The following is a 24141-nucleotide window of genomic DNA, read 5'->3' on the forward strand; positions in this document are numbered from 1 at the left end:
GATGATAGTCACAGCTGGACAGTGGTTAGGTTGGGGAATCCCTTCAACTTCACATTGATTTCTATCTACGCCCCTTGTTTGGCCAGCATGAGAGCTTCAACTTGGCACTCTATTATGCAGATTGTAGGTCCTATTTTGCTAGTTGGTGACTTTAACATGGTTGAAGTGCAGGGTGACAGAAGTAGGTTCCTAGGAAGAACTATTAGTGGGCAGGAAAAGGAGAAATGGGAAATACTCAAGGTCGGTAAGGACCTGTCAGACCTCTCATCGAAGACAAGATTCTCCTGGTCCAATCATCAAAAAGGTCACTTCCACAGGGCTGCTAGACTTGACAGGCTTTATGCCTCTGGCTGCCTGGTTGACTTGTTCATAAAAGTCAAGTGCCTTACAGATTCTTCCCTTATCATCTCCGACCACCTCCCCTTGATCTGTAATTTCTCCATAGGGCAGGCTAAAGGAAGGGCTGGCTGGCCCCACCTTGACCCTTCCCTTTTCAGTCTTCCGTGTGTCAAGCAGGAGATAAAAGGGTACATAGCTGAGGCCTTCAGTAAATTTGCATCCCCCTCCAAGGGTTGGTTTATTCTAGTCAACAAGGTGCATAAGATTTGCAGAGATTTTAAGCTTAAAGCAACGGCGATCCGCCTGAATCGCAGCATTCAGATCAGAAATCAAATTCAGGGCATCTTCCACTCTAATAATGGGTTAAAGGATCACACTCTAATTGACCTAAGGAACCAACTCAGATTGGAGGAGTTATTGGCAGCCAAGTCCACTATGTTGTGGTTCAGAGAGGCGTGGGCTGGGAAAATCGACACCCCGCACCCTAAGATGTTCTCTCTTCTCTCAAGAGGAAAAAAGCTAGGGATCTTATTCCCTTGGTCAAGAAACCCAATGGTCAAGCTGCTGCTAATGAAGTAGAAAATCTCCAAGTTATTAAGGAGCATTTTTTTAACTTGTTCTCCACGGCTACCCCTCCCACTCAGGAAGTTATAGCTGCTAGAGCAAAGATCGCTTCATAAGGAAAAGAATGGTCAGCCCGTCCTCACTAGCTCTGAGACTTGATGCACCCTTCTCTGAGAAGGAGGTGAAAGAGGCTATCTCCCACCTCAAAAAGGGGAAGTCTCCGGGTGAAGATGGGATTCCAAGCGAATTCTTTCTAACATTCAAAGATGATCTCACCCCTCATATCCTAAACATCTGGAAAGAAGCCATGAGAAAGGGTGAACTTGCTGAGAAGTCAAATGTGGGGGTTATAAGGCTTATTCATAAAAAAGATGAGAAGGAAGACTTGGGGAACTGGAGGCCCATTACATGTCTCTCTTCCCTCTACAAAGTCTTTGCTCATATCCTGACAAGAAGAATCAACCCCTATATGGATGAATGGATCCTGAAGGAACAAAAAGGTTTTATTAGGGGAAGATATATCATAGATGCCATCATTAGTCTATGGGAGGGTATAGAAGATGCTGAAAGCTCTGGCCAAAATTACATCTTTCTTAAAATTGACTTTGATAAAGCCTATGACAAAATTGATTGGTCCTTCCTCTTCCAATCTCTGCAGGATATTGGCCTTAACAGGAAATTCATCAAATATGTGCAAACCCTATTGGGGAATGCTTCCTCAAGGGTGGCTGTCAATGGGTCCCTCACCGAATCTTTCCCGCTGAGAAGATCCATAAGACAAGGATGTCCACTATCACCCCTGCTCTTTGCTAACATTGCTGATGCCTTGGGGTGGCTGGTTAATGAAGAATTAGCCAACAATAATATCAAGGGCATCTCTGTCCCTAACAGAGCGGAGCCCTTATGTCTGCAGCTCTTTGCGGATGACACCAATGCTCTCCTTCGAAATGAAATTCAGACGGCAGCCCACTTCATGGCCTGTCTGGATACTTTCTGTTTAGCTACTGGCTCTCAAATTAACCATGCCAAGACCAGTTTCAAAGTCTTTGAAGGGGTACCCCCTCCCGCAATTCTGGCCACCCACAGGATGTAAGTCTATTCCGGAAGGGGTCGTGTTCAGGCTTCTGGGCATACCCATGGGGTTTAACATAATAGTTAAACAGAGATGGGATTATGTGTTGCTAAAGCTTAAAAACCAGGTTATGAAATGGAGTCATATTAACACGGGTGTTTCTTCTCGAGTTTTTGTTCTCAACCATTTCATTATTCCCTCAGTGGTGTACTTTCTGGCCTGTTGGAGACCCTCCAAAACCCAACTACTCTCACTGAACTCTATCTTGGGTACCTATGGGGAGGCTCCCTAGACAAAAAGAGGGTCAGCAAGGTAGCCTTTCATGTATGCTATATGGATAAAGAACAGGGGGGATTGGGTATCATCAACATCGGAATGCTGGCTGAAAAGCTAGCAGCAAAATGGATTCAAAGGGCCATCTTATCCAATGATGTATGGGCGGATCTGCTCAAAAGAGATGTTGGAAAATTCTGGTTGAAAGACAAAAGGGCTTGGAAGGGGTTCTCCCTCAATGAGGTGCTCTTCTCAAACACCCACCTTTCACCAACAGGCAGCAAGCTCTGCTGCAGAATGTGGGAGTCATGGATGGGTTATAAGAAGCTCTTCTCCTTGCAGATGTATACCAAGAGGGGTCGGTATGCATTTGCAGCTGATTCAGTTTGGTTTGGACACCTGGTTAAGCCGATTGCCAAGGATCAAATTCAGATTGGCCTCACTTGTTTCAAAGCCGGGGTTAAGGTATGGGGAGATCTTTGCGACTCATCTGGTATGTTAAGCAGAGTTCAAATTAGTAATAAGTTCACCCTGCCAAGGGGTTGTGTTGAGCTGATTGTGCAAAGATGTAATTCATTGAAGGTTGTCATTCCACATGGGTTTAAATGTGACTACAAAGAATTTTCTAAAGCCCTTCGGTGGGGGTCGTCTACTAACCTCGTCAAGCTACCTAACTCATATAATGCAGGAAACTTGGTTCTAAAGCTCAACAAGAGGTGGTCCTTGTCTTGGAACAAACACCAATGGGCTTTTCGCTTCAAATTAATCTGGGCCTTTGCCCAAGAAAGGAAGCATGCAATTCTGGCTTGGCTGGTAATTCACAAAGCAAACTGGACTCAAGAGAAGGCTCTGAAGTTGGGTCATGGGAATGGCATATGTCCTCGGTGTAATTCAAAGCTGGAGACTGTCTCGCATCTTTTCTACTCCTGCCCAGACACTAAACAGTTCTTGAGTGTGTTGAATATGGCCTTTATGAAGATCAGAGGTCCCCCACTCAGCTGGAAAGAAGTTCTTTTAGGGGAATGTCATCATCTTGACCCCTTAATGTGGCAGTCTGTGAGATCTCTTCTTCTATGGCACGTTTGGAAACAAAGGAATGAAGCCCTTTTTGAAACTAAAACTAATCACAATTTTTATCTTTTCCTTGACAGTGTCCTCAAGTTTGCCAATCAAATTCAACCTAGTGGTGAGCCGACAGAAGTTGGACGCTGGCAGGCTCTTCCATGGAGGAAGTGGAGGAAAGCTCTCAGTTCTTCTCTCTCCAAAAAGAAGGAAATCATGTGTGAAGGCTTGGAGGTGGAGTGCCGCAGAAGACTTCAATATGCTGCTCATCATATTCAGTCCTCGGATGGTATTGGAGGGGTCCATTAAACCCTTTCAGTCAGGCCATGGTAGATTATTCAGTCTCTACACATATGGGTATCGTGTTCAGCCCTCGGATACTTTTGGAAGGTTCCATAATACCTCTACAGTTTTGTTCATTGTATATTGTACATGCTAACCACCTTTTCAATTGCTCTCAAATTTTTTTGGCCATCGGTCTATACTTTCAGTTGCAGTTGCAAGTGCTTCGGGCTGCTAATCCCTAATTTAGCTATATAGCTGTTTAGCTTTTTTCAGGGTCCCCCCATGGACTGTCCTCATGGGGCGTTGTAATCTCTCCTTCCTTTAATATATTCTTCTGTTTTTACAAAAAAAGAAAAAAAGAAAAAAAGAAAATGGTAATACCTATCTTCTAGAGGTGAAGCAATATGCTTTAATTAGGAATTCAATGTAAAAGCTGGCGTGGAGTACATCATGCTTTTATGGTGAATTAAAGGCCACGCCCACGTGGAGTATGTCATGCTTTTATGGTGAATTAAAGGCCACGTCCACGTGGAGTGCAAATGAGAAATGACTTTAGCAATAGTCATGTGCGTATATGTTGGATTTTCCTTATCCTCATGCAAACCTAAGGACATTAATGGGGTCCACTAAATGGGAACCCATTAAGAGGACCCACTACCCTTTTCCCATTTCTCAATATCTATAGCGGAAGACTAGCGTAAGGGTAGAGTGACCTCACTCGGGGCCTCAACATGACACTATCTTGATGTTCGACTAATCCAACAGTTTTATCTCGTAAAACTACTAGCATTGAGAAATGCATGTGATTCCTCCAAGGGTCGTCCCTCCATAATTCTCACAAATAGAAGGCATATCGATGGATCGCCGATGTCCTATTCCTCAATTATGGATCAGACAATTCTACTTGAGTGACACTGATCTTAATAAACAATCCCATTTTTTTCCCCAAGTGTATCTAAGTTTACAATAATTTTGGTCTCAATTATTCCTTGCTTTTTGGGCAGCATCCGCATCTCGGGTCCACCCTACCTCCCACTTTCCGGTGGTTTAATCCTTTTCCAACTTATACCAAATTCGGTGACTCAGCCTAGCCCCAATCAACACCATGGGTCTAGCTCACCCTACCCAACCACTGGGTGGACGGATCCAGCGTGAACTCACACACCCGTAATTGATATTCCTCTTCGTTACGCACACATGCTAATGACAAACAAGGAAATAGTGTACACACACACACACACACACACACCCCGCAAAAAAGTACTTAATTAAAAATTATAACGTAGTATAACATCAAAATCACTTATGTCCATAAGATCTCTGATCCTACAATTGTAATCCATAGATTGGAAAGATATGCACTGTTGAGCCCGAACACTCCGAGACCACTAAGCCGTCCGGTGTGGAGCCCATATGTCTCACACCCAGTACTACTAACATCATGCATATCCAAACGGAGCCACTTCTAACAGTCATATCACTTTCGAGGCATGAACACTCGGACCAACCAACGCACCAGGCTTCTTTTACATCAACCGTCGCCCAGATCGGTTCTCATAACAACTCTGGCCCAGTACAATCGGAGCCGCCCCTCATCCATCACACAAGTTGTATCTGGAGCACACCCACATTCGCCGAGATGGGTCAAGGTTTTGGTGAAGCGTCTTTGCAATGCGATTCCCCACTCGGGCGAGATCCGTCTGGTACGAGGTACCTTCACAGACTTCACAAACAATGAAATCCAATGAATACAGTATTCAAACAGAAACATGAACAATCAACCATGCATCACACATGTTGTCCAACGGAGAGTAAACCATTGCAAGTGCAAGTGAGACTTTCTCAGTCCTCGTGTTGACACTCCGAATGTGAATCCCTCGTTCCATAAGTCCAATAGGTCGGTAAGCCTCGATCTCGTTGTTTGAATTTGTTGTCTGAGTCTTTTAATTTCTTGAGTACTCTTACTATGCCTTTGACCAGACATATATCTTATTTACGATTAATTTCTAAGGCTTTTATAGAATTATCAAGGTATCCAATTAATCCTTCCAATTTATGTCCATCCCTATAGAGCATTGCGGTTAAATCTAGACCAAAACTTGAGCTAGGTCAACCACACCTTAAACTAGAGAACTAGCTAATTTTTCTTGGCTTTAAGATACTCATAGGTCTATATGTTGTATAGGATAGGTGTTCTCATGTATAATTTCATCAATCAAGGGCTACTTTAATTCATAAGACCATCTTCTCTCTCTAAAAACTAGTCGGTTTCTCACTCTTAAGATCTCCTTTATTGGTCCTGAATATGCCGCTAATATGGAATATATCGAAGTATCTTAAGTCATTCGTATTTTTTGGTCTTGATATCTTTCTAGGAATGATTTAAGCCTTGGACCATAATCTTTAAAATGAACTACATATCCTTGGGACGACTTAATGTAGGAAATAGGGTGTTACTAGAAGTTTATTTGAATATGACATTAGAGCTAATTAGAGTATTCATCCTAAGGTCTACTTGAAATTTAGATTCAAGACTCTAAGTCTTGATGCACATTTGTACACATCTTCATCCTTATATCATGGTATGTCTAACCATAACTAATGAAGCATAATTCCAAGGGGTTTTTAAGATTTATTCTAAGGTTCACTGTAATTTCATTACAAAGAGTATTAAAACCTTAGAATTTAATAATCTTTCATTTTCCTATCCCAGGGTTGATTGTACTTTATCCTAGAAACTATTTCTCTAATAATAGCATTCTAGAATAACAAGGAGGGGTATTTACTTAAACAATTTCTTATTCTAATTCTCTTTAATTTCGGTAGAGAACAATAATATAATTTGTTTAAATAGACAAGATTTAAATCATAAAAAAGGACATGTACTTGGCAAAATTCAAATATTTAAAAGCTAGTTGGGATCATTTACTTGTGAACTTGCTTTGGCTTGGTGTTGATGCACTGTAGGGTGTGTAGAGAACTCCCAATCTCCAAGAGGAAAATTTTCCTATTTCTTCTTGAATTCAGTGCCCAAGACAAGCTTCCACTTGATATAAATGACCAATATGACAAGTAAAAGGGGTACTATGACATGTAAGGGCTGCAGGGTACTGTTGTAAGGCATTAATTTCTCAAAATCCTAGCATCTACACCTCATGAAGGGGGCATTGTAAAAATGAAGTCTAGGGGGGTCTTTTTATAGGGAAACACCCACCTTGGTGCATGGGAAGGCTCCCAGTTTGGTATAGCCACCATGCACTTTAGTTGAATTCCATCTACCCTATTTAAACTTCATATTACTTGAGAAAGAAGGGGGCTAACTTATGCATGCCGCTAGACTAAATTGAACTCAAGAACCACTTAGTGAACTAATAGAATAAGGAGCCCGACACCACCAAACCACCTTGGTGAAAACCATCTACCCAAAACCACAAGTTAGAATACCTCTTACAACTTTTCACAAACCATTTGCCCAATTCCACATGGTATTCTTGCAACCCATGGTTTTCTCTCAACCCCCTTGATATTTCATGGACCTAGACTTCTTCAAGATTCAAACGCTCTTTCCCTTAAGGTAAACACCATATTCCAGACGCAATGGTGGTCTCAGATTTATCAATTTCCAACTCTATCACACAGGTATTGTTCACATGCACCTGTATTTGGGTTAATTTTGACCCTTTTTCTTGGCAGACGTTAGTATTTTTAAATTTACACATCCTGAGGATAATCTCATTATTACTTATATTCACAATAGATTCTATATGAGATGTTATCACCTAAATTGTCCCTATGTGCCTTTACTACACACAATGTGTATGTGCACCCCTAATTGAAATTTCTTTTTCCAAGCTTGTTTTAACCTCTTAATTTTTTTCTTTTTAATGCAAATAAACACATGGAAATAAATTTGTCAATCTTTTACTGGAGAACTTAAAATTGGAATTTATAGCACATAACTTTATAAGGGGGCTAGGAGGGATCTTACATCCTCCCCTACGTAAAGAACTCGAGATGTCCTCATCGTGAACTGGGGATAATCTAATTCTAAGTCCTCATCCTTTTCCCAAGTGGGACCCTCAGGAGGGAAAAATTTCCACTTAACCAAATATTCCCTTTAGGATTATATTCCAAAGGAGATTTTCTCTAATGTCAAGAATTTCTGAAGGTTCTAGTGCCATTTGCCCTGAACTGGCATGGTAACTTGATCATCTTCTAGAATATGTTCCAGACTAGAAACATACTTTTTCAATAAGCTAACATGGAAAACATTATGAAATTGAAGATGAGAGGGTAAAAGAAGCTCATAAGCTTGATCCCCTACCTTTCGAGTGATCACATAAGGTCCACAATATTGTGGCGATAACTTCTTATACTTGCCTAAGGATAATGAAATTCTTTTAGGCCGTATGTCACGGATCCTTTTTGTAATTCTTGAAGAAAAAATTTAAAACTCACAAATGCATCAAAAATTAAAATAAAGACTTGAATCAATTTGATATTAAATAGCATAGCATAAGACAAGAGAAATAGAACCACATCACCATCAAGAGACAAGATTGGGTGCAATCTCCCCCCCATGCCGTGTAGCTCCACTTCCATGACATTAGTATTTAGAGAATTGTATTCATAAAAATAGCCCAAGGAGATAATAATAGTTGTGCGTACAATTTGGGCTTGTTTTTTCCACTTTTGGGTATGCTTTACATATTATTAACCATATGAAAGTTCTTAAGGTTTGTACATATAAAAAGCCTTTGCCCAAGTATAAATGCTATTGGGTCTTTACACATGAAATAATTTTATGCACACTCGCATATATATAATAACCTTGTGCACATTCACACATTCCATTAAGCCGATTCTTGCACACATTAAATCAAGAATATTTTTCTATGATTATTAAGCATAAAAAATATGATAAAATATATAGTTGTAACAAATCCTCCCATTTGAGGAAGAAATTGTCCTCAGTTGTGTAGAAGAAAATGCTTTAACAAAACAAGATTATGCTCATAGGTATCGATGTCATAATCTGCAAGGTAAACTCAAAGGTTCGAACATGGCTCAAAGGCTCAGAGGCTATTGTGGACATGGAATACCATAAACACACTCAGAGGTTCATTGACCAAGCATGGCTCAAAGGCACAAAGGCATGGCTTGAAGGCTCGGGCGAACATGGACTACAACAACAAAACTCGTGCGACACCTGAATTGGTGGCCCTCACACTCATCATCAAATCACAAATCATATACACAAAATATCCTAGCAACATGAAAGGCTATAGATTCATGATTAATAAAATGATCTTCGTCTTCATGCCACCGCTCAATCCACCATCCATACAACACCTCAATCGGTACCCTTGCACATCTCATTACCTATAGTCATAGATGCAATCCACGTTAGTTAAACAATTAATTGAACAGATCAATTAATCCCAGCATCTTCATGAGATATAGGCAACCCATAAGTATATAAATCATAGCCACACACATGTTTGCCAGGCGTAAGTAACCAGGGAATCACCCCTCTATACAAACCAACTGAAACAAACATTGGAGGTCCACAGGCTTGGTATATATACGGGCGTGCCCGATATAAAAAATATATAGTTCCCAGTAAACAAGAGTTAATTATCATATCATTCCCTCTTGCTGGGTTGCAACTTTCTTCAGTTGCATAAATCCATGGCAGGATGGCTTCATGATCGGTGTGGAAGACTAGATCAGCACATAATGAATATGCAATAAATGAACCAATCAAATGAATATATGTGGAACGAATCTAAGTGTCCCATACCACTTAGGCGCATTCCACACATACACACATAGGATGGCAAAAGATAGAAGACATAAATGTGTTTGGAGTAAGTATATGAAACCAATCTGATGTCCCATACCATCATATTAATTCCATACATCACTCCTTTAAGAATAGAAGTTTGAGGGCAGAGTGGCTAGTTCTCTTTGAAACTTAAATTCCAACACAAATTTTATTTATCTTAAAAATTTATTTAAGTTACTAAATTTGAACTAATCTTAATGTTGAATTTATGGTTTACCAATTAAGCTCTTAGGTTGTAAAAATATTATTATAGAAATGGTTATGAAAAAGTTTTACAAAAGGAAGTGAGTATATACATACCTCTATCGTTGTGATGTTATTGAAATTATCTGTCAAAAATAATTTTAACACTCTAAAGAGATGTGAATCGTTATTGTTTCTATGGATAAGGAATATAAAGTTATTAAATATAATTCATGAGAAACTTAATATCCTAAGAGTAAAAGATAAATGGATTATGGATATAAGGATAGGAAATACTAACCTTGAGTTGAAAAGTTGTTTGAGAGGGTGTGAGATTGTAAATAAACAATAAATAAAATTGATTGTAAATAAAGAAGTCTAAATCTATGTACTTACCTTAATTTCAAATGACATGATAGTGAAATGATTAATTTGCATTTGAAGCTAAAATAACTTGAATAATAAATATGAAACTTGGCAATCATAAGGTTGAGTTAAGCCTAAGAGGGTCATACCTTACATATATTCGATTGCAATGATATTCTACATTGAGAAAAATGGGAAAGCAATGTGAATGGATTAAAATATAATTATTCTTTCAAACGTAACTAGGGTTATATTAAATTATGACCTTATAAGAAGTAAAAACATATAGTAATACGGTTTGAAAATTCTACGCATAAATATTTAAACATGATCACTATTGTAAGGATAGAAATGAGAAGCTTACTTGGAAGGTGCTCGAATCATTGTCTGAAAGATAAAACTTACATAGAAATATTGGAAGAATTATTTACTAAGTTATAGAGGGTAGCGACTTAGTTGTAAGTCTCAGATAGCTTTGTTACAAAATACATCAATAAAAGGTCACAAATATCGGCATATGTGATCATTGTTTTAATTATGGAAAATGGAGAAGCTTACTTGGGTTGGACTGTAAAATATCAGTTAGAAGAAAAAAATTGACAAATAATAATTTTTATTTTATGCAAATAATCAAATTACACAAAGCGAATAGTTAACTGGTATGTTAATTTATAAAATTTAGAAATTATACTTATTACTTAGCTTTGACCTGCAATTTGTAAGAAGTCAGGAGCTCGTATGTCGAAGAATAATATTTGTTGATGTCAAAAAATCAACTCATAACCATGGATCTAGAAATCTTCAAAGGCTTGAGAATATTTCTCAAGAAATGCATCTGATGTAGAAGATAACTCCTGGTTAATAATTTCTTGATGTAGAAATAATGCTAAATTTGAAGCCAATTGTGATGGAGTTGAGAAAAATAAAATCGCTCTTCAATAAATTCCTGGCTATTTGAACTTGGCGTATGCACGAACTCTTATTTTGAGATTGATGATGTAAGAAAGCTTCAACTTTGTTAAATGTGATTTGCGCCCACTGAGATTTTCAAGAGTTATGACTTCTTTGAATATATATAAAAGCTTTATTTTAAAGCTTTTATAGGCTTTTGTTGTAGGCTTATAAGGTTGTAATATAAAGCTTTAAAAAAATAAAGCTTTGGCATTAAAAGCTTTTAAACTCTTTAGAGCTTTAATCAAAGCTTTGGTAAAGCCACCCCCCTCCCCTTTTTTTATAAAGCTTATACATTAAGCTTTTTTTAAACAAAAATAAAGCTTCTTTATTGGCTGTCTCGAGACATTATGAGGCTTCATATATATATATATATATATATATATATATATATATATATATATATATAACTAAGCTTTTATCAAAGCGTTAATAAGCTTTAAAGTAAAACTTACGAAGAACATTACACCAAGACTCTCAATTTGGCCTTCCATACTTTTGTTGGAATTAGGGTTAGGGTTGCAACAATGCACACACACAAGATAGAGAAGCTTGAGAACACACAAGCTCACTAGAGTAGAATGAATAAATGTGTGCCAGATACAAAAGATAAGCACACACCCCAAAATGAGTAGATAAGAGGGTGTACATACGCACGGGGAAAAAAACCTCCTAGTGAGGAAAAAAGTGCCCCAGCGGTCCTAAGTGTGTTCACACACATCACTACCATATAATGCTACAAATCCCCCCTGGAGTGATAATGTGAACACGTACATGGTATGGTCAATCAATCCTGAAAAGGAAGTAAGCCCAAAGCTTTACGAAAAGCTTCAAACTTTTTATGAGGAAGAGCCTTTGTGAATAAATTTGCCATGTTGTCATGTGTAGGAACATAGACCAAGATGATCTCTGTTGATTGCAGAGTCTTTTCCCTGACAAAGTGGTAATGCACCTCAATGTGCTTAGTGCGAGCATGAAACACTGGGTTCCTCACAACTACTAATGCGCTCTGGTTGTAGTGAAAATTGTAGTGCTAGACGACTGTCCAACACCCAAATCAGTCACATAAGACGTCTGAGCCACACACACTCAACTGTAGCTGTAAAAGCTACCTTGTACTCAGCTTCACAGATAGAAGTGGCCACTATAGGCTGCTTCTTGTTGAGCTATGATATACATGAATCACCAAGGCGAAAGAAAAACCCACTAGTGGACACTCGTGTGTCATAACATCCAGCCCAATCTGAATCACTAAAAGCATGTAGCTGTGACTCACCCCCCTTTGGATAAAATAATCCAAAATATTGAGTGCCCTATAAATAGCGAAAAACCCTCTTGATAGCCTGCCAATGCTTTGTACTTGGGATATGCATAAATCTACTTAACTGTGAAACTGCATACTATATATCTAGCCTCGTGTTGCATATATAAAGAAGGGATCCAACAGCCAGCCTGCTGATACAAACTAGCATCAAAAGAGTCTCCTGCATCTTGAAGACTAAGTTGAGTACCTGTCTCCATAGGTGTAGCCACCACCACAAGTCTACAGTCTTCAAGATTAAACCTCTTCAATAGCTTTTGTATATATTTAGACTGTAGCATAACAATGCCATCATTGTGGTGCATAAACTAAATCCCCAAATAATAATGCAAGGGCCCCAAATATGACATCTCAAATGATGACTGCAAATTAGCCTTAAAGGTTAAAATTTGATCTATATCGGGTCCCGTGAGATGAGCAGCATGTCATCAACGTATAAAACGATGACCAAAAATGTGTCCTTACTCCTCTTCACATAGAGGGTACTCTTTGTTGGACTGTTGCAAAAATCATTTGCAACCAAGTATGCATGAATCTTCTCATACCATGCTCTAGGAGCTTGCTTAAGGCCATAAAGAGCCTTTTTCAACCTGCATACTTTAGAATCTTCTCCTTTCGCAGCATCAAAACTAGGAGGCTGCGATACATACACCTCCTCATGTAAATCACCATTCAAGAATGCAGTCTTAATGTCCAACTGATGTACATTCCATCCATGATGTGCTGCTAAAGCAATGAGACACCTAATGGTAGTCATACGAGATGTGGGTGCAAAGGTCTCATCATAATCAATGCCCTTTTGCTGGGCATACCCCTTTGCAAAACAAGTCTGGCCTTGTAGTGATCAATGCTACCATCTATTTTGTGTGTTAGCTTGTAAACCCACTTAGTACCAATGGCCTTCCCATGAGGTAGATCTATCAAATACCAGGTGTCATTCTTGAGTATAGAGTTATACTCATCTTGCATAGCATGCATCCAACGATCATCATCCTGTGCTTCCTCAAAGGAAACAGGTTCCTCCTCATTACATAAAATAGAAATGAGAACATGATCCACATGAGAATAATCTTCATGATGAGAACCTGCACGAGATCTGCTGGGTAAAGGAGCTGCCAACTTGCTATCTCTTAATGTCTGCACAAGCCATTTAGGCATACGCCTAGATTCTTCTATGGCTGCTCTCTCCTCATCCACTACATCCTCAATATTTGCCTATTAAAAGGCTGATTTTGCACCTGTAAAGAGTGAATTTCAGCACTTGGTTGAGCATTCAATTGCTCTACATATGGTATGTAGAGATATTATCATCATAGTTATGACACATAGGCTCATTGATTTCATTTTATGAAACCAAAGGTAGTAGATCTTCATTTGTACTACATTCATCAAATTCTAAATGGGTTTGTTCAATTTCCTGGTCCTCATGTTTCTCATATTGATTGTTAGTCCATCATGCATTTCTTCTTCAACATTTTGATTCCATTGATGGTCCATCATGCATTTCTTCTTCCATTTTGATCTTGAAATATACGTTTAGATTGAGGAGCGACTTGTATTACGTACCACCACTTAGGATCTCTTTGTTTTGGATAAAACTCAAACTAAACAGGATAACCACAAAATATTTATACGAAAATATGTACAATACCTTTCTTTAATCTATTACTATTCATCAAAATTGAAAATTAAGTACAAACCTATTCACAATGTTGTGCTCTTGAATCTTGCCATAATTTAGTTGAGTCAATTACAAAAAATCCGCTTGGATGATTCTTGACGGTTGCTTGAGTTCCTCTATATACCAATTTAAACCACTTTAACATCAAAGATGAACACTTTGAAAGCTCTAAATACAATCTCCAAGATGTCTTAAATTGTTCCATAATATTCAAGTGTCTCTGCTACAATGTTATTATGATCTCTCTAATAGTTGGACTATCTTGCCCAAAACTTGCCATTACATCACAATCACATGTGATTCTCTTGGAGTCCACAAGTTGAGTGAAAAAATGTAAACCTTCTAAACACATTGCATTATTGTGCGTAATTTAGTATTCAACATTATATGTCTTAGCAAAATACAATATATGTTAGTTAAATATTAAAACATCTCTACTTACATGGTAGTTGCATCCCCTTGCATACTCCCATTTCTTCTCTTGTAATCTCCTTTCCTGTCCTTTTGGCTTATTCTAGGGTATCTCTAAGCCATTCAATATTGCAATCCTTTGAAAGAGCCTTTAGATTGGGTAGGTATGCCATCTGCCTTTGTGTTAATCTCTTAAATTCTCTTCTCTTTTCTATCCTTCTGTTTCTTGCGTCTTCGTATTTCTCAATCCACTTTTCCATAATAAAAGTGATAAGAAGAAAAACCGTAATGACCTTTTTGTGCATGGACTTATCCATCTTTCGACTGTGATTTCCATGTGACACCATTTGTCATCCTCATCATTGTTATGCATGAATCTTGGCATAGATGGATCCATTTGTTTCAAATATTCTGAGATATATATGAGGGATTCTTGCACCAACCAACCCTTTCCCATGCTTCCTTCTAGACTTACCCTTTGACTCACAAATCCCTTCAAGGTTTTCATATGAAACGTTCAAGAAAGAACATCCACTAGCTATGAACAACACCACATATAGCCACCTCATTTACCAAATGTACTAGAAGGTGCAATTAAGTTGTGAGACCACTTTCTTTAGTGCATGTGCTTGTTTGGATACAAGTGATGGTACATAAATTAGACATGCATTATATCCTGTAGTTGTGAGACCTACCAAAATGCCATGTAAGAATTGAAAGTTAATAGACATTACAATACATTAGAGTTATAAATGGAAGTTATGTATGTGTAGATAATAATCAATTTATTTAGTGACATACCTGAGCCCTCTGTATAGCCTGGAAAATCATGCATAGATTACGTCAAGATACCCTTGACAATCATGTTGCGACATGAAGTTGGATGAGAAACATCATGCACCCTTACGCCTCTCCATAATTTCTCTAGCTCATCAATCAAGAGCTTAATGTAGAGTAGGCTATTTACACTATTATCAATCCATCCATATGTTGTTTGCAAGTTTGAGCTTTCTAAGCATGCCCACAAAGTTGAGCACTTAGTTGTATGGTTATAGAGAAGAGAAGAAGATAGAAGAGAATTCAACAATCCATTTCTCTCGTGTGTGTGTTTACTTGTAAGGAAATCAAGCTCTCCCTCTCCCCCCCTGCATTCTCTTTAGGGTATCATATCTTGGTTCAACATAAGGAGCTGTGAGTGGTAAGAAAAGGAAGCTACTAAGGTAAAGGAAGTGGTACACGAGTAAGAGCATCATCATCTCTTCCCCTTATTGTTTAGGTATGACACCTCCTGGGTAGCTCTGAGAACTACACATCTCTGATTGAGGAGATGTCTTTGTAGGCAAAGAGGTGCTAGATCTGCATTTTAGGCATGTTTTGGTCTTTGTTTGGCCACTACAAGGTGCTTTCAAGAGTTTTTATAAGTTCTCGTTTCAAAGAGATCTCTCTTCTTAAAACCTAGCTATTACAGTGCAACAATGCATTTTGGGAGTGCAAATAGTGTTTGCACATGTATTTCTAATCTTGGGTATATGTATATGTACTCTAGTCACATCTTGTGACATACGTTATGCTGAAGTACACCTCTGGGAAGTCACAAAAGATATTATTGTGTTACAAGTTGCATATAAAAATGATCTATTTTACAGGTTTCTAGTTGTTTAGGGCAAACATGTCTGACTTACTCAATTGGATTGTCAGTCCAGAAGCTGGACAAGAAAAAATTCCATGCTTGGAAGTTCAGAATGACCAATTTATTGATGGGTAAAGGATTTTGGGACTATGTCATGAAAAGATGCAGGGAGAAGGGAGCTTGAGCTCTTGAAAGCACACACACACTCACACAAACCCTAGAAGAGAACACACAAGATTAGAGGATGCAAATTGTTCTTCTTCTTCAACAAAAGAGGTCTACAAAAGAGATAAAGTGACTAACACAAATACTAGAGTATATACAAGCAGTACATAATGTGAACACGCTAAAGTGGAGTGGGTAGGTGTGGACTAGTCGGTGTAGTCCAGCTATAGAATCTGTGGCAAAGATATGTCGGTGCTAGCTACCAAACCCGCCAGTGATGTAAATGTCGAACATTCATGCAGGCACCTCATGAGTGTTAGCTCATGTTGAGCTTGACATCTCAACAATCCCCCTCAAGCTCAACTCTAGCTCATGAACTCTAAGAATATCTCAAAATCTACGAAGCTTCTTAGCTCCCAAGGCCTTCTTAAAGATGTCAGCGACCTGATCCTGTGTGCTGACATAGGTTAAGTCGATGTCACCTGCTAATACTCTCTCCCTGATGAAGTGGTAGTGTAGCTCAATGTGTTTCATCCACGCATGAAAAACTGGGTTCCTGGGCAACTGTATACTTCTAAGTTTATCACAATATATGATAACCTTTCTCTCCACATGCAACCCAAAATCAGCGTAGCTTGCGTAACCAAGCTACCTCACATGGTGCCACTGCAGCTCCTTTGTACTCTACCTGTGGACTTTACAAGGAAATTGCGGGTTTCTTCTTGCTACTCCATGTCATAGAAACACTCCCCAATGAAAACATAAATCCACTAGTAGATCTCTTGTCTGAGATTTTAAGATTCCTCCGTCCAGCTTTTGAGGTGTGCAGGTGTAAGAACCTCCCCTTATGATCTTATAATTATTCCCCTCTCTGAAATAAAAGAAAGATCTTGTTTTAACCTATTTTGGCATGGAGAGAGAAAATGTCTAGAGGGAGGTAATTCAAAATTGAGATATTTTTGGATAAAAAATCCTCCTAGTGTCTAAAATGGTTTCCCCTGAAACAGAAATTCAAAAAGAACTTTCCAATGTGCAATTGGAATTAATTGAAAATAGGTAAAAAGGACCTTAGCCTAAGGGTCCAGATTTTTAAAAAATTTTGGATTATGGTCTAATTAAGGTTTCTATAGACCAATAAGATTAATCCAAATGTAGGGAGGAGATAAATTGAAGAATAAAAGAAAAACCCCTAAAGATGAGTAAATTCTCACATAAGATGAAGAGTTGACTGAGTACAAGGTTTATTAGTTAAAAATTAAGAGATATTTAGAGGAAATGATGCATTTTTAACACATCATCATGAAGAAGGCGCCTATATCACATGTGTGGAGGAGTTTTAAACTAAAAAATAATGAGATATTTTCATCTCTCCTGCTTCAACTAGATCCAAAAAGTAAGCTAAACTGACCTAAAAATGGTCAAAAATTGACCAAACTGATCTGGAAAATTCTAGAATCAGTTTGCTTGGTTGGAGGCTCACTTTTTCCTATAAATAGAAGCCTCCCCTTTGTAAAAGCTTAATGGTGTTTATGCATTGTTACTCTGCTCCTGTCCTGAGCTATTTAACATTGAATTTCGTAATAATTCAATTGTTTTTTGCCTAATCCTCTCCAAAGAAATTGGTGGCCACTCTTGCTTCAAACAAGAGTAGAACCCTCAATCCCTCAAGCCAAAGGAAAGCTTACAACTCCATGTAAGCTAAATTTTCTTACTTTTTTAATTTTGAATCTCTGTTGATTTTCTTGTTTTATAGGCTATGGTTTTCCTCAAATGCTATGCCTTTGAGAAAAAGGCCACCCCTTCTCTTCTTTACAATTCAGCCTTTCTTAATCCTAGAAAGATTAGTTAAATGATTAATTAAACTTTTATTATTGTTTACTCTCTTGAATTCTAAAAATTGAGTAGATTAGAGTCCTATACATCTAGATTGGGTTAATTTAAGTTGAAATTAGAATGATAAAAAATGAGAAATGGTCAGCCATACAAAAGAGGTTATGGCAAAATTTTCTAGAATTTTGTGAAAAAGAAAGTTTGTTTTTATGTTATTCCAAAAGAGTAATTCCCACCGTTTTTGTGCATTCTAAAAGAAATATTTTAATTACTCCATGTACATATTCACCTATGAATGTGCATGGATATCACTGATATTAATTATTAAAATTGATTTCTATGCGCATAGAAAGATGCATAATGAAAATTATTTTATTATAAAAGTGTTATTTTCATTAAATTTAATTTCTATGCATAGAAAGATGCATAATGGAAAAAAATTTTATTATAAAAGTGTTATTTTTATTAAATTTAATTTCTATGCATAATGAAACTTTTTTTATTATAAAAGTGTTATTTTCATTAAATTTAATTTCTATGCATAGAAAGATGCATAATGAAAAATTTTTATTATAAAAGTGTTATTTTCATTAAATTTGATTTTATGCATAAAAAGATGCATAAAGGATTTAATTTTATTTCAAAAGTGTTATTCTCATTAAAATTGATTTTATGCATAGAAAGATGCATAAAGGATTTATTTTTATTTCAAAAGTGTTATTCTCATTAAAATTAATTTTATGCATAGAAATATGCATAAAGGATTTATTTTTAATTCAAAAGTGTTATTCTCATTAAAGTTGATTTTTATGCATAAATAGATGCATAAAAGGATTTTTATAAAAGTGTTATTCCCACTAAAGTTGATTTTTATGCATAAATAGATGCGTAAAGAATCTTTATATCAAAATTAGAATTCTCTTAAATTCTATGTTTAAATTCTATGAATAGATGTAATGAGATGTGATGAGAATCAGATAGATGTGAATGAATGGATGGATGGATGTGATATGAATACAGGTGATGAGATGTGAGGTGAATAGATGTAATGAGATGTGATGAGAATCAGATAGGTGTGAATGAATGGATGGATGTGATGTGAATAAGAGGTGGTGAGATGTGAGGTGAATAGATGTGATCAGGTAGATGTGAATGAATGGATGGATGGATAGATGTGAGGTGAATAGATGTGATCAGATGTGATGTGAATGAATGGATGGATGGATGTGAGGTGAATAGAGGTGATGAGATGTGAGGTGAATAGATGTGATATGAATCAGATAGATGTGAATGAATGGATGGATGGATGTGATGTGAATAGAGGTGATGAGATGTGAGGTGAATAGATGTGATGAGATGTGATGTGAATCAAATGGATGTGAATGAATGGATGGATGGATGTGATGTGAATAAAGGTGATGAGATGTGAATAGAGGTGATGAGATGTGAGGTGAATAGATGTGATGTGAATGAATGGATGGATGGATGTGATGTGAATAGAGGTGATGAGATATGAAGTGAATAGATGTGATGTGAATCAGATAGATGTGAATGAATGGATGAGATGTGATGTCATGTGAATCAGGATGTAAATGAATGATATGGGATGTGAGTGGATGTATGTAAAAGAATGGATGTGAATGTATATATAAAGAATGGATGTGAATGAGTATGTGAAAGAATGGATGTGAATGTATGTGATGAAAATGGATGTGAATGTGTATGTGAAGAATGGATATGAATGAGTATGTGAAAGAATGGATGTGGATGTATGTGAAAGAATGGATATAGATGTGTATGTGAAAGAATGTGATGTGATGTAAAGAGATGTGATGTGACATGAATATATGTGGATGTGAAGCGATAGATATGAATGTATGGATAGATGGGAGAAGTCGTAAATGTGAACGATTGGATGGATGTGGATGAATGAGATGAGATGTGTATGAATGAGATATGATGTGGATAGAAGTGATGTGATATAATGTGGATAGAATGTATGTGATGGGATGGTTATGAGAATGTATGTGGTGGATATGAATGAATGAATGTGATGGATATGAATGAATGTGATGTGATGGATGAAAATGGATGTGATATAAATGAATATGATTGACATGAATATATGTGATGTGAATTGGGATGTGAATGAATGAGATGTGATGTAAATTGGGATAGATGTGAATGATTATGATGTGATGAGAATGGGAATACAGACGAAATAAATGAGGATTGACGTGGAACAATGTGGAAAGACGAGAGTTCACTATAGAAACTGTATTTATGATTTGTTTTTAAAATGATTGTTTTATGTTAAGAATGCTAGGGAAGCATTTTGACCATATTGTGAATGAGGTCGTGGAGATCGAATCTGATAAAGTTGCAATAGCAGACAGAGAGTCAATGGAGGACGTCTCGTGTAGCAAGGTCAGCCGAGGTCTTGAGACCAGCCTCAGTTCAATTTAAATAGTGAGCTTCCTGTACGGTGGATGGAAAGACGGTCGTCTCCCTACGTATGCAATATGGGCAAGTAGACTACGCTCCTAGCTCACCAATGGAATGATAAACACTCCTTTCATTGCTAGGGGATTCAACCCGGTTAGGTGCATGGAAGCTTATCCCTTTTGGGAGAGGATGCTATGAACACCACTACCTTGACATAGACTTTACACACACAAGCTCAATCTTGCCATAGCTCATTCACTCATCAACCCACTCATTCATGCATCCAATACAAGAAGAAAGCTAAGCTAATGCACACACAAGCTCACTCATAAGCACACAAGCTCAAAGCACACTTCATTCTCAAGCACCTACTTCCCTAGCATGCACACAAACCTCCCTAGCATGCACACAAACCTTGAAGCTTAATGGAACTTGAAATAAACATGCATTCTCATTCACTACTCAAGCAATGCCTTGCCCATGGATAAGCTACAAGCTATGGAGAAGCTTAAGCTTGAATCCACTAGCACACAAAGCCTAATAGAGAACCCACAAGCATAAACAAGAAGCATGCACACTAGAGAATAGAGATGAGAAGAGAGAAAAACATCATCTCATTGCATTGAATTAGAACAGCATTGCTCATACAATAGTGTAGATGGGGAGAGAGAAGAGCTTGCACCTCTATGAACAAGAGGGAGAGCTAGTCTCAAGAGAGCTCAAGCATAAGTTTATCCCAATGTGTATGTGAGCTCTCAAATGAGCCACTATTTATACTAAAACTCCTAAAACTCCCAAAACTTCCTGGGATTATTCTCAAGCCCACTCCCACACTCACCTACAACTTGGAACTCTCTACAAGAGCCCTAAATAAGAATGCCAAGTCTCTTGTTTTCCTGCTTCCATCTTTGTGTTGCATGATTGCCTTGATCACCACTTGTCACACAACATTCCCCCCTTCCTATTTTGCGCACGTCCTCGAGCGCGTAGGTGCCAAGGAAGAATAGCATCTCCAGTGTGTACCTGCAAGCAAAACGATAGGTGGTTTGTGTGTTCTTTTTTTTTTGATAGCAACAGTACTGACAGACAATAACAAAACAAGCAATTTTACTGAATAAGACAAGGCAATAAACGTCCAATTAGCTAGAGGAAGGAAACATTGAAGCAGTGTAGAGATTGAATAGGTTAGTTCAAGCCTTAATAATTACTACCTAAAGCTAACTAAAGTAAAGAATGTTTTATGCCAAATGTATTGTTCTTTTCCTAGAAGGCAAAAGACAACAGTTAATCGAGGGACTATCAAGTAGTATACTGAGCCTATGCTAAGTCAAAGATGTCGGTTCAACATTAATAAATCTAACATAATTATGTAGTGGCAGACTCTTGATATTGCTTAGTGTTCGGTTTAATATTTTAAGCACAATGGCGACCATCCTGGATTAGACAAGCATTTCTCTTGGTGCCTTTCTGTCCTTTCTTTTTTTTTTTCTTAAAAAAAAAAAGAAAATTTGGACAGGGCTCTCTTCAAGAGTATGTTTGCGCACCCGCGGTATGGCTATTCCTTACTACACAAGGCATTGGTCTGGGAAAGGTATAGACCTCCCTCGCCTACCATGAATAACAAGGCAATAGGCCACAAACATATACACTTTTCTTTTATTTTTGTCATGCCAATTTTTGTTATGGAAGGTGTGTGTAGTTTTTTGGGAACCTCAACCTCAACTTGTACATGTGTACATGAGTGATGTTCGTGTTGTGATAAGGTCATGGGAGCACCCATTGACTCAGTGTGGGCGTTGTGGATGCGGCAGTCAGGCTTCTAGCTTTGATGGAAGTGAATATGCAGGAAAAAGATGAAATTCTGGAGACACAGCTCGTCTGAAGCGTGTTATGTTGGAGATGGTGTCAGCCATTCGATTGTTTTTGTTTGTGTGCGCGTCCTCAAAAAGTAAGTGGGCACTCGTATGCTGTATTTGGAATGTGTATGGAGGCATGGGCATTAAACACTGAGAGGGCCGGTGTTACCTTGAAGAAGAGGAGTGTGGAAAGCGTGGAGTTTTTTTAATGATTGATGGCCCAATGCAGCCATGGGCATTGGTGAGAGATGTTATGGTGGCCATTTTCCAAATAATAAAAAAAAATAAAATAAAATAAGAAATGACTTTCTGGAAAGGTGGCGTGGAAGTTTGAGCTGCCGCCAACGGGGTGCTTCTGGAAGCTGGTCGGCGCAGCTGGACGAAGAGAGGGAGACACCGCGGAGACAGAGGGGGGCCACAGAGTGAAGCCAACGAGGTGAGAGGGGCTGAAGGCCACCTCGGTGTGTGCTCGACAGAAGACGGTTCTGGTGTGAGTGCCAGAGGAGGGGTGTTGTTTTGTGGGGATTCGGATGGGAGCCGACGGGGAAGAGAAGCCCCGTGTGTTTTTGTGGGCTAGCTGCAGCCACGCAGGCACAGCTTGGGTTTGAAGAGAGATTCTCTGGGGGCTTCTGGTGATGCGCAGGTGAGGAGCGCAGTGTGGCGCTACAGCAGATAGGTGTAACTGTAGGACCAGAGCCCAAGAAGTGTTCGCGAGTGATTCTGCTGGAGACCGCCGTGGGCACCGAGGAGAGAAGGAGCCGTTGGAGTGGGCTGGTTGGCGACTGGCGCAACTGCTAGTTGTGGACGCCTTGGTGACGAGCTGGAGTGAGCAACGCTGCAAAGGTGTGGAGCGCAGCTGTAGACGTGTGGAAGTCCTTGATGACTGAGTGGCGACAGTAAGTTCGTGGCTGACAGCGCATGTGTGGAGGGCGTAGCTGTGGCTGGCCACTGGGAGACGTGAGCAGCTCTGCAACTGAGAAGGAAAGAGGCTGGTGCCGACTTGGGTAGGAGACCGCCGTTGAGGTGACAGAGAAACAAGTGTGGAGGTCACAGGCATGGCTGCTAGAGGACTGGCATGAGACTAATTGGCGTGTGGGAGACGCCTAGGTGCTGGAGTTGAGGAAAAAGGTAGAGAAGCAGGCTGCCACACAGAGCAGAGTTTATGGGGCAGTGAGACTGGTTCTTTACGTGAGGATTGGTAGTATGCTGGTGGCATAGTAGAGAAACCCTCAGCCGAGGTGCAGTGCAGAGAACGAAAAGGTCAGCTGCAGAGAAGCAAGGAGCGAAGGGATTTGGAGCAACCAGGAGTTGGAGAGGGCTGATTGCGAGCGGGTGCATGATGAAGCTGGTGTCTGGGATATCTGGGATATCCGATTCTGTAAAGGTCAAAGTCTTTTATGAAATATAAGTCTTGTTCATGCTCTTTGGTCTGGTGTTCTGGTGTGTTTGCATGTGTGTGTGGAAGTGTGGCATGCTATAAGGGCGTAAATAGCTTTACCGCTTCCGTGCCATCACTTTTTGGTGCCTCCACAGAGGAACAGATTTCCTCTGGTTTGTGAAAGAGAACAGGACTGTGTGAAGAAAGATTTGGAAATGGCTCAGGATTTTCCGGAGTATTGGGGGTTGCCACAGGAGAATGCAACCAGGTTTCTGGATTCAAAAAATTACAGAAATTTAAAAAAAAATGCAGAATATGCAAAAAATGCGGAATCCAAGAAAACACATAATTTATAGATTTTTTTTTTAAAATGCAAAAAACATGAAAATTGCCTAGTATGCAAAAATTACAGATTTTGAAAAATTAAAGATTAACAAAAAAAATAAAAAAAATAAAAAAAAAATAAAAAATAAAACACTAA

The 24141-nt window shown here is 38.6% G+C and overlaps 1 protein-coding gene across 1 annotated transcript; it reads left to right on the forward strand.

The window, feature by feature from the left end:
- Nucleotides 1-1027: 1027 nt before the first annotated feature.
- Nucleotides 1028-23604, forward strand: LOC147614396 (uncharacterized). Its single transcript, XM_086780520.1, has 4 exons — nucleotides 1028-1992; nucleotides 2179-3599; nucleotides 22926-23056; nucleotides 23485-23604. The coding sequence occupies exons 1-4, from the start codon at nucleotides 1028-1030 to the stop codon at nucleotides 23602-23604; spliced, it is 2637 nt and encodes an 878-aa protein (XP_086636646.1).
- The last annotated feature ends 537 nt before the right edge of the window (nucleotides 23605-24141 follow it).

Source organism: Cibotium barometz, chromosome 42 (genome assembly GCF_041138505.1).
Source record: "Cibotium barometz isolate CiBa-2024 chromosome 42, ASM4113850v1, whole genome shotgun sequence".
Classification (NCBI taxonomy): Eukaryota; Viridiplantae; Streptophyta; class Polypodiopsida; order Cyatheales; family Cibotiaceae; genus Cibotium; species Cibotium barometz.

Excerpts from the sequence above, each read along its gene's own strand:
- LOC147614396 (XM_086780520.1), top strand. The coding sequence starts at position 1,028 with ATGGTCAGCCCGTCCTCACTAGCTCTGAGACTTGATGCACCCTTCTCT. Across the intron at positions 3,600-22,925 it reads TCATATTCAGTCCTCGGATG|GTGAGGAGCGCAGTGTGGCG; the intron begins GTATTGGAGGGG and ends GGTGATGCGCAG. Across the intron at positions 23,057-23,484 it reads GGAGCCGTTGGAGTGGGCTG|TATGCTGGTGGCATAGTAGA; the intron begins GTTGGCGACTGG and ends GAGGATTGGTAG.